Source organism: Elaeis guineensis, chromosome 1, assembly GCF_000442705.2.
Source record: "Elaeis guineensis isolate ETL-2024a chromosome 1, EG11, whole genome shotgun sequence".
Lineage (NCBI taxonomy): Eukaryota > Viridiplantae > Streptophyta > Magnoliopsida > Arecales > Arecaceae > Elaeis > Elaeis guineensis.
In genome coordinates this window covers 170,945,732-170,966,485 of record NC_025993.2, presented here as the reverse complement: position 1 = coordinate 170,966,485, position 20,754 = coordinate 170,945,732, and the positions used below count along the sequence as shown (strand labels likewise).

Below are 20,754 nucleotides of genomic sequence, written 5' to 3'. Positions count from 1 at the left end.
CTCGTCAATTTACCAAATTTGGCACTCTTTCCTATTTATGTTTTTAATTATTTCATATTTACTAAACATGAAGCGATGGCTTCCTCCATTATTAAAGACGCCTCATCTTTCTTATTCCTCCTCTAACCCCACTCTCTCTTCTCCCTTATGAGCTCGAATCTTTGAGGTAGAATCGGAGTTAGGGTTTCTTGTTTTTCTTTCAAGAAAATAAGGAAAATTTGAAAGGAAGAAAGGCTTCAAAAGGCTGATCGGTGGAATTCGGGTTCTAGGGTTTCCCGGCGCTTGATTCTCTGGGCCATTAGATGGTGCAGTTGCCGAGTCCGGGCAAGTTCCGGCAAGATTCCGATCCGCCGAGGGGGGCGGCGGCGGCGGCGAAGGAGGAGATCGAGGACTTTTTGGATGAGGAGCATGGTCCGTTCAGCAAGAGATCGAGGGACGACACTCTTCCTCAGCAGCAGGTAGAACCCTTTCTCCACGGTTTTGTTTCGAATAAGTGGAGTATTCGCCTGCAAGAGATGATAAGATAGTTACGTTGAGATCTTGAATCGTATTATCTGAATTATTTGCTTTTTGTTTCTCTGTTTAGAACCTTTTTTCGAAACGGCTGACGTATAATTTTGACTAAGAATTAGAATTCTTCTCTCTTGCTTGAAGAAGTAAGATGTTTTTTTTTTAATAAAAAAATTCTACAATTTTTTTCAGACAAAAAAAAAAAAATGTTGAGATCATGAGTTCGGTTCTTGCTAGGTTTTATGGTGTGAGGTTCGAAAGTTGTTAATGATCTTTTAATCATGTTTTTGTTTCTTTTAATTAGTCTATGTATTTTAGGGGCGGGAGTCAAATTTCGATATGGTTTTGTTGCAGGGTATGCCTTATGATATACTTGACGAACCTAGCCCATTAGGTCTTCGTCTTAGGAAGAGTCCATCTCTATTGGATTTGATTCAGATGAAGCTTTCTCAAGTGAACTCAGGAACCATGTCGTGCATCTTGGCAAGTGAAAATACTGATAATGGGAAGAAGATAGATTTTAAGTTTGCTGCTGTTTCTGGCACTACTGACAAGCTGAAAGCTTCAAACTTTCCTGTGGTCCTTTTAACAATTGGGACTTGGGAGGTAAGAGTATTTGATTTTTGGTGGCGAAATCATTACTTTTTGTTCCTTTTTCTTGATGTATATGATTATGTAGAACTCCCAATGGACTATTCTGCAATGTTATCTTATGCTGCTTTGATGGCTTCCCGCATCCACTGATTCAATTAGTTGATGGGCTATCTGATCGATGTCCACCACAATGTAGACCCTGCTTGCTCATTTAAAATTTAATGTATTGAAAATACAATGAAAATATAGCCATAAAACTTCTAGTAAACCCACCTTTTTCTGAACTATAGTTTTCTGTTACCATGAGGTCTGCAATTGATTAGGTGGAACAGAACATTCATTATTTCTTATTGTCATTAGGTAGAGCAGAGGGAAGACTATAACTTCAATTTTCTAGATATAGATACATTGGAGATCTCGATAGGTACCTGATGCTGAGAATGACCGAGATATTGGTTGTCTTCATCAAGATCAAAGGCTTTGAAAATTTTTTAAGAACCGAGATTACAGGATGTCTTGGCTTATAAACCACTGAAATGATGCCAATTTAGTAAAACAAGATTTTCTTCCATATCTATCATTTAAAAAAATGACCGTCTTTATCTCTCTTATCCCCCCTCTCCTCCATCAAGACCTCCCCTTGTTCCTAACCATGGCTGATACCATCTCATCCTCTCCTGATTCCAACATTGACCATCTCCAGCATCATCACTGCCAAGATCACCTCTTTCTCTCCACCAAGCCCTTGATCCTACTTAGTTGTAATTCATCTTCCACTGATAGCTACCATCATCACCAACACCGTCCCCCTTCTCTCTCCTCTCCTCCAAGCCCTCCTTTTAATGGGGCATGGTCAAATTGCTTCATCACCATCGCCAGCACACTCCCATTATCTGGATTGTGGCCCAGATGTGGCCAAAAAAAAAAACTATCTTCCATGATTGTCATCGACCTCAGCCACAATATCCAGCTGTTCTACTTGTGCCTGTTTCTTCTTGTCGGCCAGATCTCATCAGCGGTCAGCTTTTATCATGATTAGAAACCTATAAGTGGATCAACATAGGGATTAACAAATCTCGGCCAACCTAGGGTTTCTCATATTATATCAGCCAAGACTATAAGCACCAATATGTTAGCGATCTCATTGGTAGGTTCTTGATATTGATACGAAAATATCTTGGCTGCAATATTTGAAAATGGTTGAACATGCACACCACATGTAGCCATATCAATTATGGGCCAAAAAGATGGATTACTTAGCATTATAAAATCGCATATGAGACCTGCTTAACATTGTGCTACTGCAAATATGGCTCACTTAACATGTTGGGGCTCCATATACTGCCAACTATTATGTGGATCCACATGGATGTGGTTAGCCCATATTGTGGCTTGATGTAACACTAGTTTCATGTGGGCTTGATATAGATATTAAGAGTTCTAATATCATCAATTGTGTTGTAGGCTTGTTGCTGTTACCATTAGGTATCAAGTGCTAAGCAATAAGTGCTAATTAGTTATTTTTTATGTAGATAATATATTTTATTGATTCTGAATAGTTTAAAAATCATAAGCATATATGCACCCATATATACAGCTCGCATACCATATATGCACTATGCAGTCCCTTGAATGCCTGTGCACCGCATAGTCAAGATATCAGCCAAGATGAAACATTGTATTTAATCATTTCTAATTTATATCGGTAGAAAATCCTATGTACTTTGTCTCTTTACCAGTAGTTCTTCATCAAGGCACGTAAAGATTTTTCCTGTGACTAACTGAAGTGTACCTGTGAACAGCGGGTGTCAAAATATGAAGGTGATTTAGTGGCAAAAATCTACTTTGCAAAACATAAACTTGTTTGGGAGGTTCTTGAAGGTGGCCTCAAGAGCAAGATTGAAATCCAGTGGTCAGATATTACTGCTCTGAAGGCAGGATACCCTGAAAATGATGATGGAACCCTGGATATAGTGGTAATGTTATATAAGTTTCAAGAGATGGTTTCTAATAGGCATAACTTCCTGGTTCCCCTGAGAAATCTTTCTGCTTGTTTTTGTTCAGTTGGCTAGACCACCTCTTTTTTATAAAGAGACCGATCCTCAGCCTAGAAAGCATACCTTGTGGCAAGCAACTACAGATTTTACCGGTGGTCAGGCAAGTGTGCACAGGTGAAGTTAGATCATCTTAAGTTGGTCAATGCTATCAAGTTTCCATCATTTAATTTATGTGAAAAGTCAAAGATTTGTCTTATAATCGAAAATTTTAAATATAAATTGTTTATTGTGATGTTTATGCATGTATTGGTGCATCATAATCCTTGCCGAGGCCCATTAACAGAGCCAACTATTTCTGTTTCAACTTTATTGGTTGTTGTGTTGGGGGCACATGAGGGTCAATGGCCATTATTATTATTGCTATATCCATATATCTACTACTTAAATGTAATGTTTTATTCGTACTTAATTTTTGTATTCAGTGCATATAGAAGTATCAAAAGCTTACCGTATCAAACTTTAAGCCAGACAACAATGAGATTTTACACTAATAGCTTTTAACTGAATTTTGAGAAACTGTATTTTGCTTCAAGCATTGATGCAACCGACCCACTTATAGTGAGCCTATGCACATCTAAATGTTTTTTCCCTGAATAAAAATAGAGCATCTGAATATTTTAGATGTTATCTAAAACATTTACCAAAAGATTATTGTTGTTTTTTCTTCCCTTTCCCATTACAAACATAAAAAATAAGACTAGATATCCCACCTGGATAAATGTCATCTTGGTGTTGAATTATCAAGATCCATTGTCAAGATAGGAAGACTCTGAAGAGTAAATCTAAACACCTATGTACTTGGACAGGATCTTGGAATTCATTCTGTATTCTTTTTGTTTAGAAACAAGTTTTGTGCCATTGAGTGTAGCTTTTATACACCTAAAGAGGCTCAGTTGAGGGAATATTAGTAGGTCGAACCTAGAGCAAGCACATGCTGGTTGACTTCAATCTAGCAGCGACTGAGTAGCACATTTAAAATGCCTATACACTAGAACTCAAATATTTTAAATGTTTCTTACCTATATCAAGTGAACATGTGGTAACGAAAGCTGGGATTGCAAATGTATAGTGGTGGTTTAAACTGAGAATTGGTGCGATTGATAAACTTGTGTGCCTTGAAACACATAACAACCAGTATTTTGTTGTTTTTGATGCTTTCTACACCATAAGTAATCTATGGTAATTTGCTATCAGAACTGTTCTTTAATGACTTTTGATGCCTAGGTAAAGAACCTTCTAGACTTTGGTTATGAAGTCTTTGACATTCATGAATGCTGTAGATCATAATCTGTGGTGTGAAATCTGAATTCATTAGTGGTGATCATATTATTTGATAAGATTTCAGCTTAATCCTATTTGTAGGACTATATCTCAGCCATGCAATCAAACACTATAGGGCACATGTACTCTTACATTGACATGCAAAGTCGCACATACAATATGATATCAACAAAAAAATTATTGCATTGATTAATGCAAAAAATTCAAGGAAAAAAAAATCTTACCTTAACGACAACCTTAAATGTAGTTTCTTTTCCCATCCATTGGATTGACTTCATAAAGTGAATTACTATGTTGCACTTTTTGATTGCCTACAATGACTTGGCTTTGAAGTGGTGATTAATATTGTATCAAGTTTGATGAATTGTTATCCATCGATCCTCTGCACATTGGTGTCTACTTCTTGGGTAAGATAGCATTGAGGAACAGAGCGGCATATAATGGGGCCACAAATTTACCTTAAGATTGTGCTGTTTAAGTTAGTAGTCAACTTCCAAGAATTCTTATCTGTAGAGAGTGTTGAAATGAGCTTGATGATGTACTTTTTGGCTTTTGGACGTGTAAAATAACCAACAAAAGCCTTATCCCACCTATTTGGAGGTGGCTTCAAGTCAACGCATACTTTTGGTTTTCCTGACAAGTTCCTTTAGGCTATCTCAAGTCATTCTTTCCTCACTTTAGCATTCATTTCATCCCCTCTCCTTATTGGCACCTTCTGAGATTTTCATTGTACGTGCTTCTATCATCTTGATTTTTTTTTTTCTTTTACTACTTCTCTTGTATTGTGCAACCAAATGCTTTCATATAAATGGTCAAGTTTGACCTTTTGGTTGTACACTTGAATCATACTTTCATGTCAGCATGCTCATCTCTATTATGATGTAACTTTATATTGTTCAAAATTTTATTCTTGTGATTCTACTGCTTTCTAACAACCTGTTCCCATAGACCTTCAAAGGCATGTTGCTAACTCACCTGGCACAAAGTCTATTAATTATGTCTTCACTCAGCTGATTCACTTTTCAAAGAATGCAGTACATCTGAGATAGCAGAAGGGATCAGAGTATTAAGTGCCATGCTTCTGCTTAGTACTGTGATATTGTAAGCTTGACACTGAATGATATTTTGAAAACCAACTTGTTACAACCACAGTCACTTCTTGTATATTTTATCCTTATGTAATATTTGCTTTGGAGTATTAGGTGTTATTGATTTTTCTTGTAAGCTGAAGGGTCATTTCATGATTTTTTTAATGTAATTTTCTTTCCTTTACTCTGGATTTATGGTACTATTAATATTCTTTTTCTGTACCACAACAGATGACCCATACAGAAAAGTTCTCCTAATTCCAGACCTGCTTCATTATTTTTCTTTTAACTTTTAAATAAACCATCTATGGCCATAGCCTGCTAGCTTGGTGCCTAGAAGATTGAAGTAGACTATGGTTGACTTGTGTGTTGGTAGGTCGAGATATCCTGCTTTTTTTTTTTTTTTTTTTTGATGATGATAATTATATTGAGGATCACAAAGCTTCATTAAGAATAAGCTGTACTTGTGTTTTGTGCTTATGCTTTTCTCTATCATTGTTGGCGTACTATACTGAGATGTAGCTTGTTAGTATATCTGTTGCTTTGATTGGATATTGGGGATATGTTTTGCTTTGCATAATATGTATAATTTTGTTTGTCGGGGAAGAAAGTAGTGTTGCCTTCAAATGTTGTCTTGGCCCTGATTGTTCAGAGAAGCACTAATGCAAAATGATAGAATTGTGGGCAACCACTGAAATATGCAATAGTTTGTTCTTTGTTAAGTAGAAAATTTGGTTCATATGTATCTGTTCTTTTTATAAGTATCTGAGTTAATACAAACCACCTTGTTTATTGCTCAAGTTTGTAATTCTTCAGTAGATTATCAAATCAACTTGATATCTAGAACCCTTTGTGTTTTGGAGCCACCATCCATTGCTTTCTTTGTTTCTTCTTTTTTTAGTCATTTCAATGTCATCAGGTCTTCCATTACACCTTTACGACCTGCAGAAACATCTTGAAATATGATTGGTGCTAACTTGAGTAAGAAATGAATAGTTTGTACTCCAAAATGCAGTATGGGCTTGGCCCTCAGAGTCGGACAATGCAAAAAGACACTATGTTGTGCCATAGCTTATGCTCAACTCAGAAAAGTCCAGTTCTTTACTGCTGCTGCATGTGTTTTCTCTTCCAATAACAGTGTACCTCACAAGAGGTGAATAGCCGGAGGTTATCTTACGCTTATCAACTTCTTTGTCTGCAGGAGGCATTTTCTGAAGTGTTCCCAGAGCTTGTTAAGCAAGAATTTTGAAAAGCTCGTCCAATGTGATCCACGTTTAAATTTACTGAGTCGACAACCAGATATTATGTTGGAATCTCTGTATTTTGAACCTCGATGCCCTGTTTTTGATGGTCAAGTTGAAGTTAAAAGTCATGGTTTTGACAGTATGGACAGTAAGGGACTCACCTTCTCAGGATTCTGTGATTCTGGTTCACCTCACACTTCATCGATATGCATGAAGAGCGCAGAACTAGATTCTGTTGGGAGAGCACTGGATCTTGTCTCACAAGAAACTGATTCACCAAGCACAGGTAAAAGACTATATTAGCTCTTGGTGTATATGATGGTCAAGTAGTTCAAATTATCTGAATAGCTATATCTATCCTCTTAAGTCCTTCAGGAAGAAGAAAATCTGAATGATTTGTTCATCTTGAATAATTCAATTATTTGTCTTGAATAATTATTATTTGTTCATCTTGAATGACTTGTAACAGTTGACTGGTCAGATCTGAGTCGCTTAGAGTACATGCTTCATAATTATTCGAGCTTAATTCTTCTATGAGTGGTGATGTTAGTATGTCAGCGTTTATTATAGTGTCTGAGATAGATGTTATGTTAAGCTGGGAAAAATCAATTACAATAGATGGAGCATTCTTTTTTTTATTTTAGAAGCTTGGTGAAGGATGCTAATATATTTTACCCAGATATGGAACCAAGATATTTGATGACTGGCTATAACATGACATACCATAATCTGCTATATGACATCTATCTTTGCAGTCTACATTGGGTTTTATGGCTGAAGAGTTCAATGTTGATAATTCATTTGCCTTTCCTCCACCTGCAGGCTCCAGCAATTCATTACAAACAACAATTTGTTAACCCATACCTGAATTTGAAACTCATTTGCATGCACTTGCTGTTGTTGGTATTGGATTTTGACACCCAGGGTATTGTGCCATCTATACTTCGTCGGTAATAGACACTTGTCTAGAATATGCTGTCATTGCCAATAAACATTCAAGTCTGGACCAATTAGTTTACTGGTGTCTCTGTTGTCTGCCACCTTGTATTTCATTATATTGATATGTGTCAATCAGAATGTTGCATGCCAGGTTTGCTTGCAATATTTTGCATTATTTATAAATTCTGTAATGTAGCTCATAGATGGTCACCATGCTCCTTGATGTTCTGATTTGGGAGATGGATGTAGTCTGGTGGATTTTTCATGTTTGCTGGGTTTATTTTCTTCACGTTGTGAGTGGCTCAAATGTTAACCATTTGTTATTTCATCAGGTTGCTTAATATGTTAAAATTTGCTTGTGATGTCACATTCTTTATTTATTTATTTTGAAAATATTGGTTGTTGATTCAGGAATAGAATCTCAGTCATTGGAAGAGCATAACAGCAGTGAGACAGAAGAGTTTGAGGAACCTAACAGGCAGGATCAGTTGAAAGTGCCTGGCTCCAAAGAGTCCATGTCCAGGAATTATCTGGTGAACCACATAGAAAATTGCACTCAGATGGCTTCAGGCAATCCATCCTCATCCAGTGACCCTCTACCAACCCAAGAAATATTGGAGAATATATCCCAGCAACTGCTCGATGACTCTCAGGGCTCCTCTGTCCTGGATGAACAATCTCTCTTGCCAAGAGTCAATTCCTTTCTCTCTTTGATAACACCTCAAAACCTCCAGGTAATTAATGGTGAGCGCAGGATAGTGGTCGATGAATCTGATTCAGTGACAGCAATTGAAGTTGTTGATGGTGCGCAACCACCTATATCTAGAAATGAATCCGCTGGGGAGCTTTTGATTAATCTTCCCCGCATAGCATCACTGCCACACTTCCTAACCGATATCGCTGAAGATTTTGAAAATGAAGGTAGATGATTTTCCCTGATCTATATAGGGAGTTTGCTGTAAAAATTAGCTTAGAACGGTAGTCATTCTATTTAAGTTTGGATATTGAAGACTTCTTAGATGCTTTGGAAGTCTCATGTTTAAATAAATAATTAAATAGTTTATTGGCTCCATGATTACTGAGTTCGTTAGATGTTGCTTTGTTTCTCTCGGCTGAATAAAAGGTTTCGTGACAAATATTTCACCATGAGAAGAGAGCTGGATGGTCGGATTTACAAGTATGGAGATATGTATTAAATAATTACATGGTTACCATCCAAAAGAATTGCAAAATGGAGGGACGTGGTCGCTGCGTGATGAGAGGAGTCTCCTAGTGATGCTACGGAGTGAAACATGTTGGGTGGATGTCTGGTCAGGATACCACCTCTCAAGATCCTTTCAGTACCACGCGATGCAGCAGGAAGAAAGAAGAAACAAAACAAAAGGAAAAACAATCAAAATACGTGGATCAGCCACAAAAGGGCTCGCCTCCACGGGGCATGCAAATTTCACTATGAAAAGAAAATTTTACAAGAGGAGACCTCATCCTCAACCCTTGTACATCCAATTATCTCTCACATAAAGTTCTCCTCACAAAAGCTCTCTCTCTCTTGGAGACCCCTCTGAACTCCTGAAGAGCCTGGCGACCGCTGTCCAGGAGCCTCCTGCTCCTTCTCTCACAGCGCCCTCGCCTCTCTCTCTCTCTCCACTCGGTTCGTACGGCGGCGAGAAAATCGAAAACCACCGCTCTCTGTTACCTCACAGGCTTTTTATAGGTTTAAACACTCTTTAAACTTGATTAGAGAGGGATTAGGAGTCCTAAACAAAGTCAAGAAACCCTCCTGACCGTCGGATCAAGACCGGGAGCGTCCTCGGCCCTTAGATCGCGCTCCGGTCCATGAAATAGGGCTGTGGACCGCGAGAAACGCGTGGGAAACGCCCACGCGGTCCGCAGACCGCGCCGTGGACCACCCGATCCACGGTGGATCGGGGCAAGGGCCAGCAGGCCCGCTGGCCTGGGCCGGCCCGCGCGTGCGGGCCTGCGCGCGCCTGGGCCGCGCGCCCCGCTGGGCCGCGCCTGCGGGCGGGCTTGCGCGCGCCTGGGCTGCGCGCCCCCCCGCGCGGGCCTGGGTCGCGCGGGCCCGGGTCGCGCGCCGCCGCTTGCGGCCGCGCCGCTGCCGTCTGCCGCCGGTCGCCGGCGATCCTCCACCTCCTCGATTTTTGTGCCGACTTCGTAAGCTCGTATCTCCTTCATCCGAGCTTCGATTCAGGTGATCTTGGTCTCGTTGGACTCTATTTTTCGCCGCGAACCTCGCTGTGGGCTCAATGTGGACTGAATCTCGAGGCGTCAAATCCTAACAATCTCCATCTCGACTCAATATTCGGCCTCCTTCAAACTCTGAGAGCTTCTGGATCTCCTCGCCCCCATACCCTGGGGCAATCTCCTGCTGATCATGGATGGACAAACATGGGAGTCGAGCCAGGCTGCTCGATCCCATCTCCGTCGTATGCTGTGCTCCTCCTGACCTGAGACCTGCTCGGGGCATCATCCTGCGGCAATAGGAATCTTACCTTGCGACGTCGCCTCTCGTCCTCCCGAGTCTCCTGTTTCATGCCCGATCCGCCTCCTGGAGCTCCACCTCGCTCTGGGCTCCACCTGGCTCCCGATGCTCCACCTCGCACTGGGCTCCCTGCCAGGTAATAATGTCCTCTGCTCCCCTTCTTCCCCTCCAGCACAATCCTATCGCCGCGTAGCACCCTCAGGATTCCTCCACCAGCTACCGTCCTGTAGCCTCTCGAATCCAGTCTGCTAAGTGAGATAAGATTCCACCTGAAATCGGATATGTATCGGACCTCCCCCAATCTCCTCACTGCACCGTCATGTGTCCTCCAGCTGACCGTCCCAATGCCTCTGATCGCACAGCTCGATCCATTCGGCAGATATACAGTGCTCTCACTGTTCTCCAGGGAGTCAAACTGCTCCTCTCTGCAACACACATGATAGGGGCATGCAGAATCTAATATCCACTGTTGGGAAGAAGTAGATACCTCGTCAGATATCTTCAGGACATCTCCATCTGAATCGCTGCCGGCCGTCGCTACAGCAGCCACCGTCCGATTTTTCAGTTGAGGGCAATCTCTGGCTAGATGCCCCAACTCCTCACACCGGTAACACCTGGTTTTGCTCAAGTCCCTCCTGGACTTAGACCGCCCTCGTTGCGATCTCCTGTCGCTCCGTCTACCGCCTCCTGCACCTCCAGAAACCACCAAAGCTGAGCTATCGACACCTGAGCTCGAAGCTGGGTTCTCCCTCCTGAGAACCTCGTTCTGGAGTATCGCCGCGGTGACCTCGTCCATCTTGATAGTGCTCTTCCCCACTAGAAGAGCAGTCACCAAGGACTCGTACGAAGGGGGAAGCGACGCCAGCAAAACCAGCGCCCTGGTCTTCTTCTCAACGTTCTTGCCAACGCTGAGAAGGTCGGTGAGGATCTTCTGGAAGTGGCTTAGATGCTCCTGCACGCTCTGTCCCTCAGTCATCCGCAGTTGGTAAAACTGCCTCCAGAGGAAAAGAGTGTTGGTGAGAGACTTCGCCATGTACAACTCCTCGAGCTTCGACCACAGCACCGTCGGGGAAGTCTCGCTCAGCACATGGATCACCACCTCATCCGCCAGGTACATGCGGATGGTACTCACCGCCTGCATCTATAGCCGTTTCCAATCCCGCACCTCCATGGTGGTCGGCTTCTCATCGCACAAGAGAGCTTCGATCAACCCCTGTTGGATGAGTACGTCCTTCACCCTTGCCTGCCACAAGGAGAAATTGCTCTTACCATCAAACTGGTTGATCTCCATCTTGATTGTTCCTGTTTTCTCCATCTTCAGTCTTGCTCACCACCACTGCAATCTGCGTCCTTGTACCGCCTTGCTCTGATACCACTTGTTGAGTGGATGTCTGGCCAGGACACCACCTCCCAAGATCCTTTCAGTACCACGCGATGCAGCAGAAAGAAAGAAGAAACAAAACAAAAGGAAAAACAATCAAAATACGTGGATCAGCCACAAAAGGGCTCGTCTCCACGGGGCATGCAAACTTCACTATGAAAAGAAAATTTTACAAGAGGAGACCTCACCCTCAACCCTTGTACACCCAATTATCTCTCACATAAATTTCCCCTCACAAAAGCTCTCTCTCTCTTGGAGACCCCCCTGAACCCCTGAAGAGCCTGGCGACCGCTGTCCAGGAGCCTCCTGCTCCTCTCACAGCGCCCTCGCCTCTCTCTCTCTCCACTCGGTTCGTACGGCGGCGAGAAAACCGAAAACCACCGCTCTCTGTTACCTCACAGGCTTTTTATAGGTTTAAACACTCTTTAAACTTGATTAGAGAGGGATTAGGAGTCCTAAACAAAGTCAAGAAACCCTCCTGACCGTCGGATCAAGACCGGGAGCGTCCTCGGCCCTTAGATCGCGCTCCGGTCCACGAAATAGGGCCGTGGACCGCGAGAAATGCGTGGGAAACGCCCACGCGGTCCGCAGACCGCGCCGTGGACCACCCGGTCCACGGTGGACTGGGGCAAGGGCCAGCAGGCCCGCGTGCGCCTGGGCTGCGCGCGCCTGGGCCGCGCGCCCCCCCGCGCGGGCCTGGGTCGCGCGTCCCACGCGGGCTCGGGTCGCACGTCCCGCGCGCCGCCGCCTGCGGCCGCGCCGCTGCCGTCCGCCGCCAGTCGCCGGCGATCCTCCGCCGCCTCGATTTTCGTGCCGACTTCGTAAGCTCGTATCTCCTTCATCCGAGCTTCGATTCAGGTGATCTTGGTCTCGTTGGACTCTATTTTTCGCCGCGAACCTCGCTGTGGGCTCAATGTGGACTGAATCTCGAGGCGTCAAATCCTAACAATCTCCATCTCGACTCAATATTCGGCCTCCTTCAAACTCTGAGAGCTTCTGGATCTCCTCGCCCCCATGCCCTGGGGCAATCTCCTGCTGATCATGGATGGGCAAACATGGGAGTCGAGCCAGGCTGCTCGATCCCATCTCCGTCGTATGCTGTGCTCCTCCTGACCTGAGACCTGCTCAGGGCATCATCCTGCGGCAATAGGAATCTTACCTTGCGACGTCGCCTCTCGTCCTCCCGAGTCTCCTGTCTCATGCCCGATCCGCCTCCTGGAGCTCCACCTCGTTCTGGGCTCCACCTGGCTCCCGATGCTCCACCTCGCACTGGGCTCCCTGCCAGGTAATAATGTCCTCTGCTCCCCTTCTTCCCCTCCAGCACAATCCTATCGCCGCGTAGCACCCTCAGGATTCCTCCACCAGCTACCGTCCTGTAGCCTCTCGAATCCAGTCTGCTAAGTGAGATAAGATTCTGCCTGAAATTGGATATGTATCGGACCTCCCCCAATCTCCTCACTGCACCGTCATGTGTCCTCCAGCTGACCGTCCCAATGCCTCTGATCGCACAGCTCGATCCATTCGGCAGATATACAGTGCTCTCACTGTTCTCTAGGGAGTCAAACTGCTCCTCTCTGCAACACACATGATAGGGGCATGCAGAATCTAATATCCACTGTTGGGAAGAAGTAGATACCTCGTCAGATATCTCCAGGACATCTCCATCTGAATCGCTGTCGGCCGTCGCTACAGCAGCCACCGTCCGATTTTTCAGTTGAGGACAATCTCTGGCTAGATGCCCCAACTCCTCACACCGGTAACACCTGGTTTTGCTCAAGTCCCTCCTGGACTTAGACCGCCCTCGTTGCGATCTCCTGTCGCTCCGTCTACCGCCTCCTGCACCTCCAGAAACCACCAAAGCTGAGCTATCGACACCTGAGCTCGAAGCTGGGTTCTCCCTCCTGAGAACCTCGTTCTGGAGTATCGCCGCGGTGACCTCGTCCATCTTGATAGTGCTCTTCCCCACTAGAAGAGCAGTCACCAAGGACTCGTACGAAGGGGGAAGCGACGCCAGCAAAACCAGCGCCCTGTCTTCTCCTCAACGTTCTCGCCAATGCTGAGAAGGTCGGTGAGGATCTTCTGGAAGTGGCTCAGATGCTCCTGCACGCTCTGTCCCTCAGTCATCCGCAGTTGGTAAAACTGCCTCCAGAGAAAAAGAGTGTTGGTGAGAGACTTCGCCATGTACAACTCCTCGAGCTTCGACCACAGCACCATCGGGGAAGTCTCGCTCAGCACATGGATCACCACCTCATCCGCCAGGTACATGCGGATGGTACTCACCGCCTGCATCTGTAGCCGTTTCCAATCCCGCACCTCCATGGTGGTCGGCTTCTCATCGCACAAGAGAGCTTCGAACAACCCCTGTTGGATGAGTACGTCCTTCACCCTTGCCTGCCACAAGGAGAAATTGCTCTTACCATCAAACTGGTTGATCTCCATCTTGATTGTTCCTGTTTTCTCCATCTTCAGTCTTGCTCACCACCACTGCAATCTGCGTCCTTGTACCGCCTTGCTCTGATACCACTTGTTGGGTGGATGTCTGGCCAGGACACCACCTCCCAAGATCCTTTCAGTACCACGCGATGCAGCAGGAAGAAAGAAGAAACAAAACAAAAGGAAAAACAATCAAAATACGTGGATCAGCCACAAAAGGGCTCGCCTCCACGGGGCATGCAAACTTCACTATGAAAAGAAAATTTTACAAGAGGAGACCTCACCCTCAACCCTTGTACACCCAATTATCTCTCACATAAAGTTCCCCTCACAAAAACTCTCTCTCTCTTGGAGACCCCCCTGAACCCCTGAAGAGCCTGGCGACCGCTGTCCAGGAGCCTCCTGCTCCTTCTCTCACAGCGCCCTCGCCTCTCTCTCTCTCCACTCGGTTCGTACGGCGGCGAGAAAACCGAAAACCACTGCTCTCTGTTACCTCACAGGCTTTTTATAGGTTTAAACACTCTTTAAACTTGATTAGAGAGGGATTAGGAGTCCTAAACAAAGTCAAGAAACCCTCCTGACCGTCGGATCAAGACCGGGAGCGTCCTCGGCCCTTAGATCGCGCTCCGGTCCACGAAATAGGGCCGTGGACCGCGAGAAACGCGTGGGAAACGCCCACGCGGTCCGCAGACCGCGCCGTGGACCACCCGGTCCACGGTGGATCGGGGCAAGGTCCAGCAGGCCCGCTGGCCTGGGCCGGCCCGCACGCGCGGGCCTGCGCGCGCCTGGGCCGCGCGCCCCGCTGGGCCGCGCCGCGGGCGGGCCTGCGCGTCTGGGCTGCGCGCGCCTGGGCCGCGCGCCCCCCCGCGTGGGCCTGGGTCGCGCGGGCCCGGGTCGCGCGTCCCGCGCGCCGCCGCCTGCAGCCGCGCCGCTGCCGCCTGCGGCCGCGCCGCTGCTGTCCGCCGCCGGTCGCCGGCGATCCTCCGCCGCCTCGATTTTCGTGCCGACTTCGTAAGCTCGTATCTCCTTCATCCGAGCTCCGATTCAGGTGATCTTGATCTCGTTGGACTCCATTTTTCGCCGCGAACCTCGCTGTGGGCTCAATGTGGACTGAATCTCTAGGCGTCAAATCCTAACAAAACATACATTCATAGGGGAATTTATAGATAACACATCTCATCAAAATAACAAAATATTTCAAACAAAAGGGTATGCAGGCGCTAAGGATTCATTGGAGCTGCTTCCTCTGCCACGTCTTGGGTCTCATCGAGCACGTTCATCAACATGGAGATCTGGTCCTGAAGCACGGCATTTTCCCTCTCCACCTCTGCCCGTTTGCTTCGTTCTTGTAGAAGTTGAATTTGGAGGTGCTCGAGGCATCGTGCATCCTCCTCTAGCTGCTCATTAAGCCCATTGATCTCCCTGTCCTGTTTGACCAATTCACACAATCAATCAATCAATCAAGCAAGAGACGGGAGAACTGCCTCAGTTTGTTTATATCCGGATACTGGGGAAGTCACAAACCTTTCTGTTCATCTCTTGAATGGCAATCCTCCGCATGCTCTCCACAACATCAACATTCACAAGCTTCCGCTTCTTTCCGACTAACCATCCCTTGGGGTATGATGTGGAGTCGAAGTCTGGTGGGGGTAGTAGGACTTCTGCTGTGGTGCGGCAGCCATTGGTGCCACCCTTTGTGGGCTCCAATGGTTCAAAGAGAGCTCTACGACGTTCGGATAAAGTGGATTTTGTGGTTTCCTCCTTCGGGTCATCATCTGATGTGGGCGGTGGTGCGGTGTCCATCTTTCTGGATTCCTCAGATTGATTGGTGGGTGTTTTGAGGCTCTCTTCCTTCAATGCATTTTCCAAGCTCCGCCCTCCGGCTGAAAATAGAATTGGCAAGCGGTCAACTAGTTCATTCATTACAGGAACAGCCAACTAATTCAAGCAAGAGAAGAAGATCTAGAACCGGTTTGACACCGGTTTTATTTCTTTATCTTTAGAAGTAGAATTATAAGAACCACGATTTAAAAAAAAAAAATGATTTGATACTATTATTTTTATTTTATATTTGCAAAAATTATTCTCATTATTTGTGGACAAAAATTTATTTTATTATTTTTGAAAACAAAAAGTTTATATGCTTTACCATCACCACCATCACCATCACCTTCATTGTCAGCAATGCTGCCACCATCATCATGAATATTATTATTACTATTATCTCCATTACCACTATTATTTGCCATATTGTTTGTACCACCACCATCGTCTTCATTATTATCATTATTACTGCTTTCATCTCTATCACTACTATCATTTCCACCATTATCATCATTAGTGCCATCACTACAACTACTTTCGTTGATCTTATCATTTTCCTGTTACACTACAACTATCATCACCATCACCATACTATTAGTAATCTATCATCCCATATTGCCAATTCATCAACACTCTCATCACCTCTATGATCCCTACTATTATTATCTTTGTTGTTTTTGCCATCATTATCAAAATCTGGACCATCATCATCATATTTATATTTTTAAAAAATAATTAATTTTTTTAAAATATATTTATATTTTTTAAAAAAAATTTAAAAATAAAAAATATTTATTTTTAAAAATAAAAAAATGAAAATGATGCCAAGGCACCATAGTTATGATTTTTTATATTTAACCATTATAAGGTGGGGTGTGTCATTGAATGTGATTAGATAGATGAATAAGCATGGGTGTCAAATTGACATGCAGTGATGTATGTGGCTGGGATTTTAGTGTAACTCCAATCAATAACTTAAGGGACTGTTCTTTTGTAGACAAAAATTATAAAAAAATTGATCAATTTTTTCATTGACCAACTTAGCCATATTCTGATGCTTTTCAAGATGGATAAATTACTTTTCTATGGATAGCATTTATCCATTAAATGAGAAAAAATCTTATCTACCTAGAGAATAGCTAAATCATTTTCTTATCAAATAAAAAAATAAATTTTTGAGTTCATTCTTAATATATCATTAACCTTATAATAATAATATATTATAATATAGTAATCATAATAATATAATATTATATATAATAATATTTATATAATATATTATATTTAATACATTATATTATAATATAATATAAAATATTATATCATAATATTATAATAAATTATTATAATATAATATAATATAGTAATAATATAATAATATATATTAATATAATATATTATAATTATAATATTATAATATAATATATTATAAGATAATATATCATATTATCTTATTATATATAATAATATTTATATAATAAAATGTATTATAAAAAATATGGATGGATCTTAGTAACTTATTCAGAAAACTAATAATACAAAAGAACATAGATAACAGAATCTAAAATTATTTTTTAATATATAAAAAAATATAGATAAATTACTTTTTTATCTAAATATTGTCTAAAAAATATTTATCTAAAAAAATATAAATTTTTAAATAATTTTTTTATTTTCAAAAGAGTAAGTCTCGAAAAAGTCTTTGCATACTTTCACTTCTACCTTCAACTCTCTTTTTTAGATTTATCAATATTAAATCAATTAAATATGTTTCTAAGATTATCCGAGATTATGCAGGATTATACATGAAAAATCTTTTTTTTTTTTTTCTTGGGCTCTCTCTCTCGCCTTCTATCTTATCCCTAGGGATCTTCCCACCCTACATGAAGACGTAAAAAGAAGCCCTAATTTTTGGAAAGGGAAGTGCGGCCTCCATTTTTTAAGCTTTTGACTGTGCTTCAAAAGCGGAATTTGGAACTATGCTTCCGGGCCCGCAGTTGCTATTCTCGCTAGGTGCACCTACGAGAATTCAATGGGGTGGATAGAAATTATAAACATTTAATGGCAGATAACCAAATCCCTACACATACTTCGGCTGCAAGGCTTTAGTCGAAAATTCTCCGCTCCAAACATTTTGGACCATCTCATATCCAGTCAACAAACATGGTCTTCAATGCAATACAAGCTAAGAATACAATATCTCAATGATCACCTATCTACATAAATCTTTTCTACCAAAAGTCTGAACTGAGTTAGCTACCAACCACAACAACAACATACAAATCGAAGGAAAAAAAAAAAAAAAGAGACCACTGAATTGCGCTCTAACACCGGTGGCTGGAAAGATCTCCAGCAAATATCTCGAAAATAAAATTCATTAGAAACGGGGTAGAATAGAACCCAGCTACATACGACCAGATGGAGAAAATATCTGATAGTGATACCACACCATCGTTGTAACAAACTAATAAAAAATTAAAAATGAATGAAATATATGAATATTTTAATATATTATCTATAAAAATTGATGTAATATATGATAATCAATAAAATATAAAAATTTTATTAATTTATTATAAATTTGATATGATATTATTGTTGCAACGAATATTTTTTTCATCGGATGGGTATGGCATGGAACCGTCACGCAAAGGCAAAATAGACCGAGTCGTGCCGGTAAAGCAACAAAGAAAAATGGCGTGATGACGGATGATAACGTGCACAGAGGCCTTAAACCGGCATTTACCGGTCAAATAGCCTCTACACCTTGGATCCCAATTTTCTGTCAATAATTCTCTCACCCATCCAAAAATTTTAAAAATAATAATAATAAAATCAATAATTTAAACTTAAATTATCGATGATTTGTGTGCGGAGACGATCTCAGCTAAGGAGAGATTAATTGGATGGGTTGGTCTTTTGATGATGGGATCGGAAATTGGAATTGGAGTGATCGACGGTGGACATATACCTGATCTCTTACGGGAATTCCAAAAGATTCGCGGGGGAGAGGCCGGCGAGAAGCCTTCCATCCTCAGGGAGTAAGAAGGAGATCCGCTATTGTCTCTAATTCAATTCCTTCCTCCTCTTATCTTTCTCTCTTCTACTCCTCTACTTGTTCAAAAGAAACACAAACAAACAAAGAATAAACCAAACAAGAAAGGAAATAAAATAGAAGGGAGAGAGCACACAAGGAATGGGTAAATAGGCAGACCTGAGGTTCGAGCTTGGTAGGGCTTCTGGTGCTGTGGTTTTTGAGAATTATATTTCTTTTCTCTTTCTATCTTTCTTCCTGGTGTCTGGTGTCCTTTGGAAAAGGGAACCGGACTGCGGAGGGACGGAGAGAAAGGGGGTCTTTGTGTTTTCCTTTTCTCCGTCTTCTCTTGTTCTTATCTTTCTATGGAGGTTTTGAGGACGCCGCTTGGGTTTTTTCACGATGACATCGACACCGATTTGAGGCAGGTTGGCTGGACGCCAAACCACGCTAACAGTAAATACGGTGTAATCATCAAGCAAAGGAACAAATTATTAAAATAAAAAAAAAGAAAAACAAGAAAAAAAAAAAAAACGAAGAAAAGGGTTTGCTTAATTACTAAAAAATACAAAATTATTCATCAACAAGGCAAAAAAAAATCAAAGAAAAGGTTTGCTTAATTACTAAAAAGATAAATTATTCATCAAAAAAGAATTATTTTAAATTTTGTGGGACTATTATTGATCTATGCGACATTATTTGTAGAATATATTGACAATATGGCAAGTTTATTAACTTGCAGATTTTAAATCAAAAATATGATCAAAATTTGAGATTTTGAAGCTGAGCAATACTAGAACCAGAGATAAGGTTTTAAATCCGAAGATGTCCTAATTTCTCTATAGAATAGAATATGCAACCATTCTGAGTCATTCTGAAAGCAGTCTCGATCATATATCTTCCATTCTTGTCTCTTTTTTTTTTTTTCCTTCTTTTCTTTCTTTTTCTCTACCTTCATTATTTTTCTTTTATATTCATTTTTTTTTATTTTTTTTATATTTTTTTTCTTCTCTCATTTTCTCATGGAAACGGCACAAGATGCCTCTAGTCCCATCGGAATATAACACTTTGATAGCAAATTTATCATACCACTCCGAACTCTATCCATGGCTCTCATGGGGGTGTAAAACTTTGATAGCAAGTTCATTATACCACTATGAAATGTATCAATGGCGAACTAATATGGTTCCATCCCTTAGTTTAAAAAATCAAGCGATGGAAGAGAGAGATTGGGGGGGGGGGGGGGGGGAGAGGAAGGGAGGGGGGAGAGAGAGAGAGAGAGAAAGGCAGGAAAAAAAAGGAGTTTTTTTAATTGACCATCTTCAAATTGAAGTTAGTAAATCATTTGCCCAAATATCAGACCCATCTCTCTCGACTTCTCTCTCCTTCCTTTTCTTTGATGGGGCAAACTCACAAAAACAAATAGAGCAAACTATAAAAGAATAATTAGAAAAAAAAAATTTGATTAACGTTGGCCGCACCGGTAAAAATGAGAACCGTCAGTATTTATATGTACAGGCGATAAGAACAATTAAAAGATAAACATCTATAGGATAGACCTTATCAACTAGATAACCTTTATCAACTAGATAAAGATAAAAAATAATGATAGACTTAATCCAATGAGTAAACTTAATCCCAAAAGATAAAAATAAACAAGGAATTTGGATTAGCTTCAACATCCCCCTCCCTCTTCAATCTTCAAGCTGTGTCAATTTATCTCAAAACAGTACATACAATACTGTATTATACCATCAGTCAATCAGTACAAGTCTCAACACTAGTACAGCCAAACCTTTCTAGATAAGAAAGTGAGGATAAGCATAAAAGGATCGCTAAACCCTTACAAATTATAATTGCTGTCAATTA

General features: G+C 42.0%; 2 protein-coding genes across 3 annotated transcripts; one reads left to right on the top strand and one right to left on the bottom strand.

The window, feature by feature from the left end:
* The first annotated feature begins 142 nt into the window (after positions 1–142).
* On the top strand, positions 143–8,785 carry LOC105032330 (uncharacterized). The gene is made up of 6 exons (XM_010906750.4): positions 143–458; positions 865–1,116; positions 2,907–3,080; positions 3,169–3,275; positions 6,732–7,060; positions 8,125–8,785. The coding sequence occupies exons 1-6, from the start codon at positions 303–305 to the stop codon at positions 8,640–8,642; spliced, it is 1,536 nt and encodes a 511-aa protein (XP_010905052.1). The 5' UTR covers positions 143–302; the 3' UTR covers positions 8,643–8,785.
* A 90-nt stretch (positions 8,786–8,875) lies between these two features.
* LOC105037603 (protein HEADING DATE REPRESSOR 1) lies at positions 8,876–19,229 on the bottom strand. 2 transcript variants are annotated; one of them, XR_012136673.1, is made up of 5 exons: positions 19,066–19,229; positions 18,823–18,962; positions 15,552–15,910; positions 15,165–15,454; positions 8,876–8,979 (listed from the first exon to the last, which is right to left on the bottom strand). XR_012136673.1 is itself a non-coding variant. In XM_073248277.1 (4 exons), the coding sequence occupies exons 2-4, from the start codon at positions 18,881–18,883 to the stop codon at positions 15,248–15,250; spliced, it is 627 nt and encodes a 208-aa protein (XP_073104378.1). In that variant the 5' UTR covers positions 18,884–18,962; positions 19,066–19,229; the 3' UTR covers positions 15,161–15,247. The 2 variants fall into 2 exon arrangements, 1 of the variants encoding a protein (XP_073104378.1); XM_073248277.1 differs by lacking the exon at positions 8,876–8,979 and having other exon boundaries at positions 15,161–15,454.
* Positions 19,230–20,754: the final 1,525 nt, after the last annotated feature.